This window comes from Protopterus annectens, chromosome 9.part0 (assembly GCF_019279795.1).
Source record: "Protopterus annectens isolate FY-2018-M chromosome 9.part0, PAN1.0, whole genome shotgun sequence".
NCBI lineage: Eukaryota > Metazoa > Chordata > Ceratodontiformes > Protopteridae > Protopterus > Protopterus annectens.
In genome coordinates this window covers 1,122,633,035-1,122,651,748 of record NC_056743.1, presented here as the reverse complement: position 1 = coordinate 1,122,651,748, position 18,714 = coordinate 1,122,633,035, and the positions used below count along the sequence as shown (strand labels likewise).

Sequence of the window (18,714 nt, the reverse complement as noted above, 5' to 3'; positions counted from 1 at the left end):
ATTCAAAGCTAATTGCAATAGTGAAACTGGACAGTTCCTCTAAGTGCTTTAGACAACTCACAACAACACTTCACCTTAACTTGAGCTTCTCAGTAGATACTAAATATTAATACCATACATTTTTGAGGAAATCTAAATGACTCAGAAGGTCGCTTAATAATTTTTCAACTATCAACCACTTTTTCAGTGTACAAACCTGTTAACATCCATGTATTATTATTATCCAGTATATCTTTGTGAATCAAAAAAGGTCTGTTAATGTTGTCAAATGTTGGCCTATATTCTATAAACTCCCACCTGCTATTCTTGGAAATATCTTTGCCATTTTATTTATTTATTTATTTTGCTTGAATCATAACAACGACTTTGTAGTTATAATTCAGAATTAAGGTGGGTCTGTATGACCCTGCTACAAGAGGCTGTTTTACCCCTTTTGGTATAACTGCCACTGCTGCTTATTTCCAAGTCAACCATTTTCATAATTCCTGATTTTCCATATTATCCTTTCAACTTTTTATTGTCTCAAATGTTGAGCTAACAGATTGATTGCTCTGGGGGTTATTGACAAAAATAGTTGTTTTCAAACCATTGTTCTCTGTTCACTCATATCTTCTAAATACTCTTGCACAGACCTTCTAGCTTCATTCATAGAATCATAGGATGTTACTAGGCTAATGGCCCCAGGGCCCTTACTTGGCTACCCAAGTTCAACCCATGTTCCCAAGAGTGTCTGATTCAATTAAGCACTAAAATCTGCACCTATTGTCCATATCTGAACACAGGTGGAACCCCAGGGTGAATTTCCATTTACCTATCCAGTCATTCAAATTATGCTTAAATAGGGCCAACAGGTGGCTTTGTTTAACATTAATAGGGAGCTTGTTTGAAAAGTGGGGCAACATCTGTGAGACAAATCTGTCTCTCCAGCAAGTACTGTTGATATATCACATACCAGGTTAACATCCTTTGAGCGAGTGACTCATGAGTCATTTGACTTGTGAATGTGCAGCATTTCCATTAAAGCTGGGCCAGAGATTGCTCTGTATGTAAGGCACAGGTCATCTCTGAGCTGTCTTTATGACACAAAGTAAAGTGACAATGATTTCAATCTGCCTGCATAAGACAGATCTTGAAGACCCTGAATTTTCTTTGTAAGGAACCTTTGTGGTCTCTCCAATTGCTGCAGGTGTTTGGAAAGGAACATACCAAAGGGAGTCTCGTACTCTGTTATTGGCCTGCTGAGTGAACAGTACAGAGGGGTTATAACTTCTTTTTTTTCTGGAGGCAATGCCCTAACTTATGGGATGAGCAATATAAAATGCCCTTTTTACCACTGTGGAGACATGGTGATTGAAGTTAAGGTTGCTGTCAACCTGTGTGCCCAGATATCTCACCACTGACTGTGCTTTAGGGTATTGCTATTAATGTGGTAGCCTGAGGGAACATCACCCTTGCTAAAGGGGATGATAATGCATTTTTTTATTAGTTTAAGACCATTATTTTGCCACCATTAGTCTGCGTATAACCTTCTTGCAAGATGTTGACATCACTAGGAGTTTCAGTGATTGCTCCCAGTTTGCAGTCATCAGCAAACTTTGCCAGCCACAGCCCTCTAGATTTAGCCTATACTTTGGAGAAGTAGATTGTGAACAGTAGGGGTCCCAGGACCAATCCCTGCGGAACACCACTGTTATGGGTATGTTGGAGGAAATGCATTCCCATATTTTGACTGTATGAGTTCTATCAGTGAGCTAGTTTTGAACCCACCTGACAATATATGGGCTTCATACCCAGCTGGGTGAGTTTATCAATGATACCTGGGGGGAGGGGACTGTGTCAAAAGCCTTGGCTAAGTCTAAGTAGGCCATATGCACAGATTTGCCTTCATCTAGGATGCACCCTCTTTGTGCAAAGGGATGACGGTAGCTGTTTTCCATTCTGCTGGGACAAAACCACTGCTTTGACTGTGATTGAAATGCGTGCTCAATGGTGATACTTATTTCTATTTTAATCTGTGTAGAAAACAGCCGGGGATGTTGTCTGGTCCCATACAGGCTGTGGTTTTGGCCTTGGAGAGGGCATTAAGACCTACTACTCAGAGATACTAGGTGGGTGACAGGTGTTACGGATGCCTTGGGTTATATGTGACAGGCACAGGGGAGTGAAGTTTTCACTGATCATGTCAGCCAGCAGATTTGCTATATTCATAGGTTCTATATATGTGGTACCATTAACTGAGTTCATTGCAAATCTGGGCTTTAACTTTGAGGTTAAGTATGTAACTAAAGAACACCTTGTGGTTATCCTTAGTTAGGGAAGCTAATCTGGAGTCATAGTTAACTTTGGAGGACTTCACTAGGCATCTTATTTGTTTGTTTAAGTTGAGGAAGGTGTGTTTCCAGTTCTGAGACTGTTCCTTATTGCACAATTTTTTTCTCCTATTGTATAGTCTATTAATGGCAGTTGTCCACAAATCAGGTTTGTTTTTCCTTGAATATCTTGCTTTGGTTCTATCAGGTATGGCAGAGTGAATACTATTGTACAGGTGCTTGTATAAAACATTGGTATATAACTCAGCATAGGTGTCTGGTCCATCCGTGGAGGGAGGGGTTATGAAGCTATTTATGCCACCACGTAAGAGGTTGTAATTGGCCTTGGAGAAGTTTTTTAGTCTAGTTGTTGCTAATGGGGGTTTTTGTGTTATAGTTACTTCTAGTGAGACTGATTTGTGGTCAGATGTCACCAGGAATGGCCACACACTGGGGAGCTGTGCAGTGGTCCCTCATGTTAGTGAGCACCAGGTCTAGGATGTTTAAGACCCTTGTGGGTGTGTCAACCAGCTGTTAGAGGGCATTGGAGTTAACAAAGTCCAGAAACCTTTGGGAAAGTGAGTTAAAACACATAATTTACCCAGTCTATGGATGGGTAATTAAAGTTGCCCAAAACAGGGGTGGTTGACTATATCTTGATTGATGCCAGTAGATCCAACTAGGCTGAGTGGATGTCCTGATTCATGGAAGGGGTCCTATAGCTGGCAATGGCCTGAAGAGGGATCTTTCCTACAGTCAGTTGCACCTGAAGTAATTTGAGGGTGTTGTGCTGTTTAACAAAATGCTCTTCGGCCTATTATGTTCCATTTATTCTTTTTCACTTTGCACATTCCTTATTTTTTTAAACCCTCCAGATAACTATTATTCTAGATCCCATTTACTTTCACTGAGGTCACATTTCTAATCTTGAGTTTTCAGTTATCCCAGTAATTTCCAAGCTTTCTATAAAAGAGATTCAAATCTTATAACATTTCACTTAGTTTGATTTGCCTAATCAGGAAATGGGTTTCTTTTCAGAAGAAATACTAGGAGATGCAAATGTTTGTTGCAAAAATCTTTTACTTGCTTATAAAATTTTAATGTGTATAGGTGCATGGTATGACACTGTCTCTGGGTGCGTTTTCATAAGTCACACCATGTTACATCTAACATTATGTAACAGCTTTCTAATATTGCCAAAGAACCAGAGTTCCTTTTAAATATGTTTATGCCAATTCATTCTGTCATATTTTCTCTGAATCTTTTAATGTTATATCAGTATATCAGTATTTCTCCATTTATGTACAATTATGTTTGATACGTTTATGTTTCTCTTAATCTCTGCCCCAGCCATATTCTATAATATCTTGCTCTCCAAAAACACCGTCCTTATTTCCTATAGCATTCCAGTTTCCAGCTTTTACCATGCTTCCATGATTAAAGGCTTTAACTTCTCCCTGTTTCCAGAGCCATGGACGAGGGTAAGGCAGTCCACACAGCCTATCTAGACCTCGCCAAGGCCTTTGACACCATCCCCCACTCTGGAATCATAGATAAACTTACTAAGCTGGGCATTAATCCCTACGTCACTCGATGGGTTGCCAACTGGCTTACTGACAGAACCCAAACTGTAAAAGTAGCTGACTTCAAATCCAGCTCGAGACAAGTGACAAGTGGAGTACCTCAGGGTTCATTCCTGGGACCTCTCTTGTTTGGCTCAAGCTCAATGCCAAGAAATGTATAGTTATCCCCTTTGGGGAAAAACATGTACCTGTGAATTACCACATAGGTGGCAGTACACCAAACACTGAAAGTGTGATAAGAGACTTAGGGACACAGATGGACAGTGGTCTCATCTTCAATAACCACAGTCAGGAAATTCTTCTATGTGGCACACCTCATCACTAAGGGCTTTTCATCCAGACAAAAGGAGGTCATTCTCCCACTGCACTCATCCCTCATTAGACCCATTATAGAATACAATGCCCCATTTGGTATGCACCTCTCAAGACATGTGCAACAACTGGAAAGGCTGCAGAAATACTTCACTAAAAGAATCACAGGCCTAAAGCAGATGCCCTACGCTGACCGCCTTAAAAAACTCCAGCTATACTCTGTCGCATATCGTCTACTCAGAGGCAATCTCTGCTTAACATACAAGGCCATATCAAACCCAGAGCTGTTGGACATGCTACACTTAAAGAAATCCCAGTCCCTCCGAGCCACACGCTCCAGGGATCTAAACCTTGTCATCACAATAAACAAGACATGCTGGAGGGATAGGTTCCTGACCAAGAGACTCCCCAGACTCTGGAACAGACTGCCCATACCTGTCAAGCAGAGCGCCTCTTTGGCCCTCCTCAAAAGGAACCTTGATGATTGGATGGGAGAAAGGAAATTCACCCCGGGGATCACGTCAGTCGCCCTGCTAGACAGGAGTCCAGGAAAGTAAATAGTGTGGAAAGAAATAGCCAGGGAATTGTTATGGCTAGGCTTGTATAGGCCCTAGGGCCAAAAACCTAGTACCAAGCTATGAACCTATGAGCCATATTATTTTTATCTTCTCTGTATTATTGGTGGCACATATACCGGTGGTTAACATTGTCACCTCACAGCAAGAAGTTCTCTGGCTTGATTCTCAGTTGAGGTGCCTTCTGTGTGAAGTCTGAATATCCTCACTGCATTTGCGTGGGTTTCCTCTAGGTACTATTGTTTCCTGCCACATTCCAAAGACATTCTCCCTGGGCCTCCACTGAAAATAGGCTCTGTTCTAGGCAGACTTTCCCAGTCAACAAATGTTAAATAAATAATTCCTATGGCTTTCCAGCAACCTCTTAGCAGTGTAAATCTTCACTGCCTATTCTTCATTTGTTCCTCAGTTTTTTTACCCTCCATCTGTTTCAGCAAAAAAAAAAAAAAAAACTTCTTGCCATTTTTCTTTCCAAAATGTTCTTTTTGACTCTGTTGTTTTTCTTGTAATGTTATTACTTGCACATTGCTATCGTAAATATAAGCCAGCACCTCTTCTTACTTCCTCATGCCTATTAACATCCCTGACTAGTAAGTCAATTTGTGCTATAATAAAGCTCACCTTTTATTCTATTTACATTTATTCTTTCTTTCTGTTGCAAACTAGTCCTTCATAATTTATTTTTTCCATCTTTGTGTCACCTTATAAATTTTGTATAATATTAATCCAACTAAATCCAATTTCTCATTTTCATTAGGACAACACATGTAGTTTGTCCTACTTTTTGTCAAACATGAATTCAAATTTTCTCAATGTTGAGTACTGAATGTAACGCTGACACCTATTTGAATTTTGTCCTGATGATTCTTCAATTTCCAGTACTTTTAAAAATTCCCGATATTTCTTTATTAGCTTGTTCAATTAATCACTATTGTACATTTTAGGCTGTACTCAATTAAGTTTTTTAATCACTGCACATTTCTTAGCTTTAATATAACTTAAAATCACCCTTGCCTTTTATGACATGTATCTCAGCTCTTACTGATTTATTTTTGGCACCATTACCCAATGAAGGATCTGTACTGTTACATGGATACACTTCTGCATTATAGTCTCTTAATGGAGATTTTGATTTGAGAGAATGTTGTTTTGTCATTCATTATGATGACTGTTACAGTTAAGTCATTTAGAATTCTTGTTATGATACTTTAAAATCTGACTTTCACTTCTGAATGACTTTCATGTATTGTATTTTAGTCATATACATATAATTAATACTGTTGTGTGTTTTATTTTATTCTTCCTCCGGGTTTATCTGTCATCCCACTTTTTTCCATTATAATGATTTCCTTGATTTTCTTGTAGCTAATTACTTCTATGAGCATCTTGCTGTTCGCTAGTTTTCATCTATTCCATGTTGCAAAATGGTTCTGTTTTCCACTGGATGTGTATCTCTTTCTCTGTACAAATAGATGAATAGATGGAGATATGCTTCTTACTGGCTAGGTTTTGTTTTATTGCTTTCTATATTAAAATTGTTGCATTGATTTTAAGTTTTCTACCTTGTGGATTTTGATTGCAACATGCTTTTGTTTCAGCTTTCTGTTTCATGTATTTCTGTTTTTACTTCTTAGCTTAATGCCCAGTGCTTGCTGTTACAAGATTTGCAGTGCCCTTCCATTTCTAAGGTTTCAGCTGGACTTACTTTCTCAGCCTTCCTAACAATCAGCTCTGAATTATTGTTATTATTATTATTGTGTTAATTTTCCTTTTTTATGTACTGAAAATTCAAGCCGCAAACATTTTAATCTGATGTAGTATATATAAAGTATCTATTTTGGATCCTGTTTAATGTTCAGGAATATGTGGATTTCAGACCATATATGTTAAGTTGGTTAAACATGAATTCATTGATTTGATTTAACAGATTGATATTTGCCTTCATAGCATGACATAGTGTCATAATGCTCTGTACCATATTTGTTGTATGCCACAAGCATTCCTTTATCTACAGTTACATTCACTGCAGTGACATAGTTTTCAGATCTAGTGCTTGAATTGTCTGATGAAGTCTGATCTGGATCTTTATAACGTATTGGTGCACTAGATCTCTGCTTGCATATCCTTTAACTGTGTTACTTTATACCCCTTCTCTGAAACCTTTTATCTTTTTTATTGCCAGTAAATGTGTACTTTATGTTTAGCCTTATTCCTCTGGTGTGGTTTTGTATTGTGTCTTTAAGAATTCTTCTGATTTTCTTTGCAAGCAACAAGTCTGGCCCTTTAGAAATATTGCAAAGCTGTTGAAAACTGCGACTTATCCTATCAGGTTTTATGCAGTCTGCAGCTTTTGTTTCTTATTACAAATGCAAATGAATGAAAACAATAAAATGAACAAGGCACAGTGGAACAGAATTTACGCAGCCAAATCTTAGGATTATTTTTTTTCCTGAACACCAAAAATACGTGTGAATGAAAATAACAAACTGAACAAGGCAGACTGGAAATTAGGTTAAGCAGCAACATCTTGATCGAAGAAGTATTTCCTCAGAATATAAAAAATATGTGATGTCATACATATCCTTGAGGCAAATTTGAATAAAACTGACTGTCAGCTGGCTGGTGTAATAAGCGGCAGCACATATGTAGAAACTAAGGCACAGTAATCATTTCCCAATTCTACTATGCTTGTCACAGAAAAAGACATTTAATTATTTAATATAAATGGAAATGCTCGGTTTGTCATTTATTTTGCTGCTGACACATCAGAATCTATCTTAGAAAGAACACAGAGCATTCATTTGGCATCATTTTGACACTCCTCCTTAGAATTAGATGAACACGTGCAGCTAGAGCTGTACCAGATAGAAGACTCTGTATAATATGATCTTATTAATATTACTTACATTACTTGCAATGCCAAAAGCCTTTCTGAAACATGTAGTAATAGGAAGAGCTCCCATTTGTAAATACAAAATCAAGCTTCACTCACCCAGCAAGCCACAACCAATCATGGTCCTTGGTTGCAATTATAAGTGAGTGTCAGTCACACTGCTATACCTTCAAAATACTTATTAAAGCATCGCTGCCCTCTAAAGTGAAATCACAGATATTTTATAACCCTGTACCTATCAGGTCTTGTTGAAATATTTCATACAGTAAATACAATGGTCATCCAACTGGTACTTAAGATGATGTGGTCACTGTTATTTAGGAACTCACCTGCATGCAATGCACAGTTGCAAAAGCTAGTCTGTGACTTTAGCTTCACAGGTAAGTGCTAGACTAGCTGCTGTTGCAGGTGATTTTAAGCCTAGCTGATTTTATTGAAGAGGCAAGAATCAAACCCTGTACCTTATGTTTGAGAGATAAACACCTTAATCATTATACCAATCCCTATTTTATCTAGGAAGCAGCCTAAGTTTTTAGGAATGCAAACTGGTTATTATGAAGCCTATATGGGCATTTATGGTGTCTGGTTTTTAACATGTACAGAATCATACTCTTCTGAGAGGTAACCTGAATATGCTGAATAAAGATGTGAGCAAAGCTAAAAAAAATGTTACAAGGTGGTAGATGAGTCCAGGAATATGAATATTTATTTATTTATTTTATTTAATATGTGTTTACTGGGAAAGTCCGACTTGGAACAAAGCCAGTTTTCACTGAAAGCCTGGGGAGAAACACTCCCGATGTATGTCTTTTTAAATTCAGACACTTTTTCAGGGTCTGCTTGAAATACAATGCAGTGTAGCCATTATGGTAATTAGGTAAGCTGCTAATTGGGAAACAATTTATACAGTGGCTGGCTTTGAGAGAATAGGGGATTAGGCATAATCTGTATGAAACCGGTAGTATGGTCTTGGACTCATTTTCCTCACTACGAGAATCTCATGGCATGAACTGAAGATACCACTGCTGGGAGCGTCACATAATTGTAGAGGATGCACATGTGATAAGGCCATGGAAAGAAGGAAAAAATATTTGGAAAGCAGGAATATCTGCTGCCCATTCTGGTTAAATACCAGGATGCCTACTGAAAAGCTAAATGGACCCAAAATCCTAGAGTGAATGGAAATATTACAGTGGAGATGGAAAAAGAATTTATCAGGATGAAATATGTGACTCAGTCTTCTTTATTTAGGTAAAAATAATTTTGCAGTGATGATGGTCTCCCTGGAAATTACAGTTTAAGGCCATTCCTGGTGATGCCATGTGTTGGAGATCTGGGGAACCAAACATGGGCCACGATCACTCATGCATCTTCTGTCTAATGCAGAACCCCTTTATATTCCGGGTAAAACTGGCCAATTCAGGTGTCAGTGATTACAAATACCTTTTATTTTATTTTAAATTACATTTTTTTTTCATTTAATCATGAAATATATTGAAAGATCATAATCAAAGCATGAGTATCTAGAATACATAAACCATGACTATGATTAATTCAAATACAATATAAAACATATTAACCTGAGCTAAACAAATAACAGCCAAACTATATAAAGTGGAACTATATATAATAAAAGCTGAATCTATATAACCAGAAAAACAAAAAAACAAAAGGAGGCCTTTAAATAGACAGCCGGAGATGTCAACAAGTACATAATGATACTTGACTATTTCTACCATGTGTTCCACCTTGAAGAGCAATTCATAGTGCCGTTGAGTTTCCTAGTAATTTAATAGTAGAAAGAGTCCACAGAATTGAAAACAGAAACAACTTACAGGAATAGAAATAGAAACAGTTCATGAATTGCAAAGCGAGTGCTGTCTTCAAAATTTCATAATAAAAATAAAGTCCATAACTCCTTTTTATTCCACAAATCAGAATCAAGACTTGTATTTATTGTTTTAAAGGCTAGCCATGTCAAGCAAGTATGTTGAGGCTGTAGTCAGGTGTGGGGCATTTTAGGGCAGAAGCCCTGACTATGACTCAGGAGAGCTATATCCGATTAGTATCCTGGGGTCTGGAGTAGCTGTTGCAGGGTGGAAGAGGAATGATGAGGCAGTGCCTGTTTGCCACTCTTAATGGGATGCGGGGATGTGCCCTAGGATATATCTAGCACTGATTTTTGATGGAGACCAGGATGCAAAACAAAGATATATTAGTTAACGTTTTGGAGGTGGACAATAAAGAGTACATCACTATTAAGGTGGACAGCTTTCTTGCAACCAGTGTGTCACATAGCATGAAAGAGGTTGTTGGAGTACAATCAAACCAACAATATACCAACCAGCCACAGTGTGATATAGTCTATGCACTCACTCATACCCCACATTCACAGTATGATGGAGTATATGTACTCTCTCCTCCTACCCCACAGCCACAGTAATATGGAGTCTATGCACTCACTCCTACCCCACAGCCACAGTATGATGGAATCTATGCACTCACTCCTTCCCCAGAGCCACATTATGATGGAGTCTATGCACTCACTCCTTCCCCACAGCTACATTATGATTGAGTCTATACACTGACTCCTACCCCACAGTCATGGGGTGAAGCACAGCCTGACAGCAATAAGTTTTTTCATACTAAGAGGACAGATCCTCCTGCCACACATACAATGCCTCAGCAGATACAAGCGACTCAGATTTACTGCACATCCACAAGTCCAGTGGTGGCATAAATACCCACTCAGAAGATGTAGTATTGGCACCCTGTACAACACACACACACACACACACACACACACACACACACACACACACACACACACACCGCCTACACACACACCACCTACACACACGCGCGCACACACACACACACACACACACACACACACACACACACACACACACACACACACACACACACACACAAACACACACACACACATGCCTACACACATTCATTAAGTTACATTTATATCCCTACAAACATGCATACACATGTGCTAACACACACACACACACACACACACACACACACACACACACACAGTTCCTCTATACTTACATGCTCCACAGCTATTCCCACATGAGTGAATGGGTGAATGCTGGGAAAAGTTGTCATTCACTTTTTCATCCTATAGAAAAAATTACCTTGGCAGAGCTACTTTCTTACTTTGTCTGCTGATTTGAGACCCATGGCCATTGCTGAGGGAGAGCACATGACTAAATAGCCTTAGTAGCTGCTTTGTACACATTAGCATGCAGCGTCTTCAGTGAGACCTCTGTTCATACTGCAGCTCCTGTCAGGGGAAAACCATAGTGGGAGAGTGGTCTCTGAATCAGAAAGGCATACTGAGATGCAGAAATCTTCAGGGTTAAGACTTCTGCATCATGGTAGGCATTTATGAATCAGAAGTCTTTTGAAGATTGTGAAATGAAAGAAATGGCTAACATTTTCTGTTATTGCAAGAAAATCAACAAGGTGTAAGAAGGAGGAATTTCTTGCAGTTGATGTTTGTAGTTTACAGAACAAATAGCATAAAGGGATGGCAAAATATATATATATATATATATATATATATATATATATATATATATATATATATATATATAGGTTCACTTTGTAATTTTAAATCTTCAAAACCTCAAACATCACAATCCTGACGTTCAGATGTTCAGAGTTTTGAAATCTCAAATAACAATTGAGATTGGCCATCAGTGTGGAATGGTAAATTTGCCATTCTCTTCACTGTAGTGTGACCTCGGAGTTAGTATATTTAAGTAGAGGGGGTGTGGGGGCACTGCAAAAACATGATTGCTAACATTTTATTGCTTTAGTTTTTTTTTTTTTTTTTTTTTATTTCAAGATGGCAAAACTTTGAACTTCTGAACGTCGGGATTGTGATGTTCAAGGTTTTGAAGTTTTGAAATTACGTAGTGGACCCATTTATATATCTATATATCTACATACATACACACACACACACACACACACACATATCTCTCTCACTCTCTCCCTATGCATGCATATATATATATATATATATATATATATATATATATATATATATATATATATATATATATATATTACACAGAAAGAATAGTGGATATGTGAAATAACTTTCATGTAATTTGGGCAATTTTACAAGTTACTGGATAATCTGTGAATGCTTGCAAGCCATTGGCTACGTTAAGTGGCAGAGCATAACCGATGAAACGAGAATCAGATGGCCTAGCTACCTTTTTCTGTCAACAAATTCTGTTTACGTAAATTGTAAGATATTATACAGAAGCATGACATTGATACAGTATTAAGTGTATGTTCACTTTTTTCTCTTTTTCAGAAATGCAAGCACTGGCAGAGCTGATTACAGCTTATGGAATGAAATTCTTGACTGAAAATTTAATGTGGCATATCTCATCTCAAGTCAATGAACTCAAGGTACTGGTAGGACTTAATAGTTAATAAATTAAAATGTTCTTCCAAGGTTATCTGCCCAGGATAATAGTAACGCTATTACTTCTTGTAACTGTTGGTATTACCAGGAAGAAATGAAATTGTTTTGTTTATTGGTTTGTCAAGGTGACTTACAGCTGGAGTCCTTTTGCTTTTCTTACCATAAAAACAATTCACTGCCTCTTACAAAAGATAGCTTTGGCCTTTTATTTACTAAAATGGTATGAATGCTTTGCTTAGGGATGCAGATAATGTAATTCTTCGAGGATATAGTTGTACATTCCCTTATCAACTGATTTGAACCTTACTTTGTTAAGAGCAGCACTACTTTGAGTTATTTTATTTCAATTTACTAAATATGTTTTGCTGGAAAACCTCCTCACAGAATTATCTCAAAAAAGGATGTTTATTATTTCAAAATCTTGAGAGGTAGAAAAAGAGAGGGAGAGAGAAAGACAGACAGAGAGAGAGAGAAAAGTGGAACAGAAAAAAATACCTTTACATTTCAAAAAGGTCAGTGATTCTCAAGACAGAGCTGTGACTATGGAAGTGATAAACTGCAACAAACAGAGTACTCTGTTGCTTCTAGCAGTTTAATGCAAGGTATATTCGATTATCTTTGGGTGAGGGGGTGGTTGAAGCATTCACTGTTACGATGAGGTATGTTTTATTAAATGTGACCCTTTGAGTAATGTTTTTCCAAATTGAAAGATCAATGCAATCATTCTTTTCCATGTGAAGGGGCTGGGAGAGGGTATTTCCTTTGATGAGGTATGATATGTCAACCACTTAAAATATCTGAGCATGTTATTTTATGTTTTTCTTGGAAGGGCTACTTTGATGAATGGCTACGTTTTAGTCTATAAAAATAACACTGACCAAAATCTCATTCAACAGTTAATGCCACAGCTGATTTTGGAAACAGCTTTGCATTAGATCATACAAAGGGAATGGTTTTGTCCTTTTCAAGAGAAGGCGATGCTATTCATGATGAGTTACCGATGTGGAATGTGACTACAGAAAGTTAATCTTGTCTGGATACTGTAGCAATTTTCAAACTCAAGAATTTCAACTCTAACTCAGACTGAAATGAGGTATTTCAGAGAAAAATAGGAATATTCTGTGTCATCCTGACTGTACAATTTATCTTGTTGGAATAAGATCCACTCGTCAAATCCAATCTGGCAGCCTCAGTAGTACTTCTCACCTCAAGCTCCTTCAAAGAACTTCTGTAAGGCACCTCTCCTCACTCCTCCCCCAGATTTCATTTGCTATCAGTTCTGTTGGATCTTCCATCAGTCGGCTAAGTGCTCCTTTATTGGAATTAGTACTGTTTTCTGAGTACTTTTTTTTTGGCTACGTTAGTTCATTCTTAGCTTTTTTTTTTTTTTTTTGCCTATTCTACTGGCTTTTTCTTTAACACCATCATCAAAAAGAAAACATTTTCTATTCAGCTGCTTTACTCGTAAACATATTTTTATACACATGGGTTCCTAACTTGACAATTTGCTCAACTCTATTTTTAGGGGGTTAAGTACAGTGAAAATCGTGAATAGTGAATGTTGTATTATACAAACAGAGGAAGTTCAAATATACATAGGTCAGAAACATGGGACAAGGATGGAAGTTTTGGCAAGTGTTTTCAAGTTAAGGTTAGAATTAAGGTTAAGTAAGGGAATAAACATCATGGTATATGTGTGCAAGTGTTTGTTGGTCAGGTTTAGCGTAAGGGCTAGGTATATAGATGTGTTTAGCTGTGTGCATGTCTTCATGTTTTTTTTGTTTTTTTTGGGGGGGGTAGGGTTAGGATTATAGTAAGGGCTAGATGAATGAAATAGGTTTGGTGGTGTGTGTGTGTGCATTTGAATGTTTTGGAGTATGGGAGTGATTTCATTGAAAGGCTATTTGCTCAGTAATATGGTGCTGAATGTTTGTATGTGTGTCTTCATGTGGGTTTATTTTGGGTTAGGGTTAGGATAAGGGTTAAAGTAAGGGCTAGGCGAGGGAATAGGTTTGGTGATGTGTGTGCATTTAAATGTTTTGGAGTGTGGGAGTGGTTATGTTGAAAGGTTATTTGCTTAATAGTATGGTTCATAGGTTCATAGTTTAGTACTAAGCTAACTGCCCTTGCGAGCCATTTTAAGCCTAGCCAATTATTCCTTGTGAGACTCAAACCCTGCACCTTGTGTTTGTAAGGCAAATACCTTAGCCATTAAGCCACCTTCCCAACCCCTGCTGAATGTTTGTGTGAGTGTGAGTGTGTGAGTGTGTGTGTGTGACTGTGAGTGTGTGAGTGTGTGAGTGTGTGAGTGTGTGAGAGAGTGTGAGAGAGTGTGTGAGTGTGTGAGAGTGATTGTTTCTGGTTAGGATTAGAGCAGAGGATAGGTTAGTGTACAGATTTACTTTTGTAGGTGTGTATGGTGCATGCGTCTATGACTGAGTGTCTTGTGTAGTGGGTACTGTTAGGGAAAGGGGTTTTCTTAAGTTAGGGACAGAGACAGGGGCAGGTTAGGGTTCACATTCAAGAGTAAGGTGAGGCAGGGGAAAATTTCTGGATTAGCTTTCAAGGCATTCAAGAGGATGATATCTTCCTCCTTATGGAAGGCCACAGAACCAAAATTGCCATTTCTCTAGCCCGATACCCAGCAATAAGATGTTCTGCATTCTTATCATTCGTCCACAGGTACATCAGACTGGACAAGCCTCAAAGAGCTTCCCTGGGTCCATGCTGGGTTCTTCAGAGATTTGTATGTTTCCACTGGATATTCCAGAAAAAGGATGCAAAAGGAGGCACTTTGACTCTCATACAGATTTTGTCACCACAGACACTGATTTTGCTGATCAACAGGGTTCCTCTCAGTCCCTCCAGAAGGAACCACTTTTTGTAAAATCCTTGAATTTATGCACCAAGGAGGATCTTGGCACATTCACCCACCCTCTCAGAATGAAGAAGTGTTGTTTAAGGCTTTCTGGACTGCACCCTCTACCTCCTTACAGCTGTCTGATTGACTCAGTCACCAGGAGTGCATGGCAGAAACCTGACTCCACAGAGGCTATCCCCAGAAAATCTGGTAAAGTACTTCAGTCTCCTGAGAATAGGCAGCATTGGAACAAGGGCCCTCTAGTGAACTCCATCATTGCAGCAGCAGCCACCATAAGAGAGCTATTTGGAAGATACAGCAGCTGTCCATCTGCAGAATAAGAAGTCTCTGCAGAGGGAGTTAAATTGTATATCACCTATACCAACCACTTCCAAAGACACAGCAGAACAGGCTTTGGACTCTTTGTCCCAAGTCCACAAAACAGGATGAGATTCATGTGTGTACAATATAGAAATTCCACACTCTTTACGAGGCCTCTACACAGTGCAACTGATGTAGTGGTGGGGGCAACAGCTGCTTGTATAACCATGACATATCATGTTTAGCTCTGCCTGTATGATCTTACAGATAACTTCAAAGCATCCTTTATCAATGGCCCTCCTTATTTAGACCCAGTTTTAAAGAAATAATGCAGAAGCGTGAGCAGGAGGGAAGGACACTGTCTGTCTTAGGTATATGATTTGAGACCTTTCAATGATTCTATAGCAAGAATTATAATGAGTCCAAATCCATATGGTGTAGAAAATTCCAGCATCAATCCTTTGACTTCTGTTCTGACAGGGGTGACTGAGGCAGATGCAGCTTCTTTAAAGGATGCTACCTTAGTGGTAGAGGTGGTGTGCAGAATCAGGAATTAAGGAGTCCCATCTCAGGCTGACAGCCCAACATCCTTGAGGTCTTGTCCAGTTGCTCCCTTCTGGAAGCAATTTAGAGCCATTTATGTCTTCACTCAGCTGTGCGGATGGCCTTCATGCAGGACAACTGGTCGAGGAGAGTTAAACCCAGGGGCTATGCAATACCTTTTTACTATTTCCCAAACCAGCAAACCATAGAGGGTCAGGCGTCTATTTAAGATTCATTCTGGCTACAAATTAAAACAAGGACCTTAGGCCATTCCTGGATCTTAGTGGTCTAAATCAATATGTATATATATAAAAAAATATGCAAAATGGTTGCAGTGCAAGTGATATTGCCCTGGTTGAATGCAAATGACTGGATGTGCTCAGGAGATCTCCAACTTGCCTAATGCCACATTCTTTTGGCATGGAGCCACTCAGTTTCAGTTCAGAGCCCTGCTGTTCAGTCTCATCACAGCGCCCTGTATGTTCACCAAGCACATGGAGGTAGTCACAGCCTATCTGTGACTCAAAAGAATCCATGTTTTCCTGCACTTAGATAACTGGCTCCTAGTGGTTACATCAATAAAATCTCTCACTACTGACAGAGACTACTTGTTGCATTTCTGCCTATCCATAGGTATCTGAGTCAACCACAAAAAGTGTCTGCAGCAGCCCACTCAACCAATAATGTTCATTCGGTGCAATCTTTATAAAACAACTTTCATACTGAGGCTATCTCATGAAAGGCCTCATATCTTAAGAAAAATGATTTCCTGCCTATTGGATTATCAGCAATTTCCAGCCTCCCTGGTTATGAAGATTTTTTATCTAATGCCTTTGGCGGTACTCATGGTTCTTCGTGCTTATCTATATATGAGAGTTTTTTTAATGCACATTAAGCTTACAGTGATTCTAACTGTTAAATTCCTTGATTTTTGATGTTCACATGATATGTATTTGCATACAACACCTATACTGGTGGCTGGACTTCCAAGGGGGACCATTTATCCTTCCCTCACAGTCAATAACAGTTACCATGGATGCCTCCTCTCTGAGTTGGGAGAGCATTATGAGGGGAGAATGGTCCAATGGTCATGGACAAATCTGGAATCTTGGAGATGAGGGCATTTCTCATAGAATATCAAACCCTTCAGGACTTCCTTCCTCTAAGAGTGATTTCCTTATAGTCAGACAATATATTGATGATATAGTACATCACAAAGCAGAGATGAACCAGATCTTACCCCATTTGCAGAGCAGGCATGAGAGTATGGCAATAGATGATAGCTTTGTACCACATTTTGATAACAAGTTTACATCCAAGGAAAGCCAAATAACTAGCAGAGTTATAGTAATGTCTCATAAGCAGTCTCTCAATCCTAAAATAGCAGGCCTTATCTTCAGGTGCTGGAGCCAGCCCTGCTGTGACCTCTTTGCTGCCCTATCCAACACAACATTTAGTGGCTATTTTGTATTGGTTCCTTGGAAGGAGCAGTCACCAAGAGATGCTCTGGTCACTTAGTGGCTCCTGGTCTTCTTTATGTTATTTCCCTGTCTCTCCTGATAATCAGATTTTAGCAGAAATGCTATACTTGCAAAGTGAAAGCATGGGTAGTCTCTGGGTTATGAATCTGTCCCTCCAGCATGTTCTGTTGATTGTGGTAATGAGGTTGAGGTCTCTGGAGCATGTGGTGTGGAGGGAGAGGGATTTCTTTAGATGTAGCATTTCTAACAGAGCTGGGTCAGACATGGCTTTGTAAGTTAAGCACAGATCATCTCTTAGTAGATGATATGTAGGGTTGCCAGCTGTCCGTTTTTTGACCGTACTGTCCAGTTTTCTGACAAATTGTCCGGTTAGCAAATATCATTCAAAACCAGACACATGAAGTCCGGGTTTTGTGCCACTGACACCGTGAGAGCGAGCACCCTCCCACTTTTACAGCTGCAGCAGCAGGTTGATTGCGGTATTTAAGTTACGAAAATCATGCGTGCATGCTTACAACACCATCAGCATGGAAATCTAATTGCGTGCAAATTTTAAGCTAGCAGTTCTATGAAGGGGCAAGAGGTCTGCTACTTAAAATATTTCATCTATGGAAAATGGTATAAGAGATAAGTTATCAAACAGGAGTGCGCATATTGCATTATCCAAATTGTCAACATCAAATAAATGATCTGGAGGCTGAAATGCACAAACAGTGATAGGTCAGTGTTCCTTTCTACACTCTTGCTCAATGACTGTTCGACACTAAGATTGGGTAGGCATTCGCATATACACAGGTTTATGGTATAAACAGTTGTGCTTTAACTTCCTTATGAATATTTTTTTACTTTAATTTTTGATCATGTATCACTTACCTGGTTCTTAAAGTTCCTAGAAACTTTGTGGCAGTTTACTGATCCCGAGTTGGCCCTACTAATAGAGAAATTCCAGTTTGTGCTTTTTTTGTTGCAGTCTGAATTCTAACGATATTGCTGCTGTGAATATGTAGACTGGATCTTATTTTTTTCTTTTGTTAACTGGGGTATAGCACTGATCAAAAGCTAACCATTTTCAGTTTCAGCCCAGGATGCAGTACACCATAAAAACACACACTGCATTACAAATTTACAGACAAAGGAGACAGTATATATATATATATATATATATATATATATATATATATATATATATATATATATATATATGTACATAGCATGAGATTCAAAAATAGAAACATTTGTTAATGTTTTGCAGTCTTAAACAATGTTAATGAAATGAATGCCATAATTTGAGTAAGACAGTTGGTCAGACAGAGGAGCAGGGTTGCAGCAGTCATATTTAATAGCAGATAACCCACAGGTTAGGTCAGGAAGT

The 18,714-nt window shown here is 38.7% G+C and overlaps 1 protein-coding gene across 2 annotated transcripts in view; it reads left to right on the top strand.

The window, feature by feature from the left end:
* Positions 1-18,714, top strand: part of NCKAP1L (NCK associated protein 1 like) — a 1,498,172-nt gene that overhangs the window by 1,100,522 nt on the left and 378,936 nt on the right. For both annotated transcript variants that reach the window (XM_044083976.1, XM_044083975.1), the window contains one exon: positions 12,024-12,121. In XM_044083976.1, the coding sequence (XP_043939911.1) occupies positions 12,024-12,121 (98 nt within the window). The remainder of the gene's footprint in view (positions 1-12,023; positions 12,122-18,714) is intronic.